This window comes from Octopus bimaculoides, chromosome 10, assembly GCF_001194135.2.
Source record: "Octopus bimaculoides isolate UCB-OBI-ISO-001 chromosome 10, ASM119413v2, whole genome shotgun sequence".
Lineage (NCBI taxonomy): Eukaryota > Metazoa > Mollusca > Cephalopoda > Octopoda > Octopodidae > Octopus > Octopus bimaculoides.
The window spans coordinates 1,627,074-1,629,067 of record NC_068990.1 but is presented as its reverse complement, the minus strand read 5'-3'; the positions used below and the strand labels follow the sequence as shown (position 1 = coordinate 1,629,067).

General features: G+C 36.8%; 1 protein-coding gene across 1 annotated transcript in view; it reads right to left on the bottom strand.

Moving 5' to 3' along the window:
• The window catches only part of LOC106867322 (cilia- and flagella-associated protein 65), a 720,747-nt gene that overhangs the window by 604,524 nt on the left and 114,229 nt on the right, over window positions 1-1,994 (bottom strand). Inside the window, exon 9 of the mRNA XM_052971190.1 lies at window positions 1,779-1,905. Coding sequence (XP_052827150.1) covers window positions 1,779-1,905 — 127 coding nt within the window. The remainder of the gene's footprint in view (window positions 1-1,778; window positions 1,906-1,994) is intronic.

Below are 1,994 nucleotides of genomic sequence, written 5' to 3'. Positions count from 1 at the left end.
TATATATATATATATATTATCTTTTACTTGCTTCAGTCATTAGACTGCAGCCATGCTGGGGCACTGAGGGATTTTAGTTGAACTAATTGACCCCAGTACTTATTTTGCTATGGTTGCGATGTAAGGGGGCACATAAGAGCAAAGGGCCCCCAGAGACAAGAACAAGTGACAGTGGAGTGTCAGGAGGAGGAGAGAAGTACGGTAGTGGAAAAAGAAATAGCAGTAGCCGAAACCGAGAGAGAAGGAAAGGGTGAGTCATCACCCAAAAAGAAAAGAAAGCAGCAAAAGAAGAGAGAGAGAATGAAGCGAGATCACGTCAAACGCGAGAACCCAAACCAGAGCCTTCCACAAGCAAAAATGAGGAGAAACAGAAAGAAGAACAGAGTGAGGGAAGATACCAACAGGGAAATAGGAAAAAAGAATGGTAGTGTATAAAAGAAACACAGAGATAGAAAAGCAGGTAACAAAGATAAAAGGCATTGTAAGAGTCAGAATGTCAAACGAAAACACCATAGATGATGGTAAAGCGACAGTCGAAGGAAAGATTTGGTGAAAGGATTGAATGTATGGCAATTAAAGCGCAATACGATCAGATGCCAACTATAATAGACTTTGCGGAATTGGATTTTTTCTCGGAAGACTAAAACAAGGTAAAATATAATTGTAATAAATCATGATAAATACTGAACAATTAGAACAGTAAAATGGAACTTTCCGCTTTGTTGGGTGGGAAGCCATTCCATCACCATTAATTAATAATTCATAAATCATTTGTTTTCATTATATATTCCCCATATGTGTCTTTTGTATTGTCCCATTGTATTGTCCCACTGTACACTCTGCATAAAATGGCTTTATACCAATAATAAAAAGGATAGTACTTCTACCATGGTCTACTCTGTTTTTCATTCGACCAGAATTACTTTGCTCTCTGCCATTTACAATGATGGGAGTTCCAGTTGGTATGATCAACTGAGCAACCTACTTGTGAAAATTAACATGCAAGTAGCTGAGCATTTCACAGACATGCATACGCTTAACATAGTTGATTCAGCACAATACAGACTGTGAGAAGGTTAGCCCTTTGAATTACAAGTACAACTCATTTTTACCGAGTGAACTGGATCAATGAGAAATAAAGTGTCTTGCTCAAGAATGCAATACACCTGTGGGAATCAAGCTCATGAATTTATGATGATGAGCCAAATACCCTAGGCACTATCAAAATACCTGACAAAAGGATTTGTGATGCTTATTATTCTGCGTTTGACAGCAATGATAGTGGTGCTGAATTGCAACAGTTCTTTCATGTCTTTATTATCTTTTTGACATTACGGCATAGAGATAAGAGACTTGTCTGCATGGACAACTATTGGTTTTCCACATGATATATTTCACTGAGCCTTGCATCATGGAATGAAGCTTTTAATTTGCAAATACATGATCAACCCGAACTGATGCAGGGCAGATTTTAGATCAGTCATAGGTAACTTGTAGCCCACAGGACTTTCTGAATGGCATGCCCACATGAAGAGATTCCCAGAATATTTTTAATAGAGAAACTCACCTGATGATAAACCACAACTAATGCAGCCTGTTTCTTGCAAAGGGTTACCTGCATTTCTTTTAGATATACTGATGAAAATATATACTGTAGATAAAGAAGTAAATTTCAACAAGAGCAACAAGAACTGCAACAACAACAACTACTACAATAACATCGCCAACGACATCAGCAGTTGAAGCAACATATAAACACATACACATTCATAACTTACCTGAACAATTTACAGTTACACAGAATGGTGGACACATGGTGTTATCCTTTGCTATGTGGTAGCTTCGTAGGCATTTGAAATACACAAAACATTCCAACTCACTTTCATAGAATAGGTGAGGTTGATTCTAAAGACAAGAAGAAAATATATATATACATATATATAAGTATATTTGTGTGTATGTGTGTATGTGTGTGTATATATATATATATATAT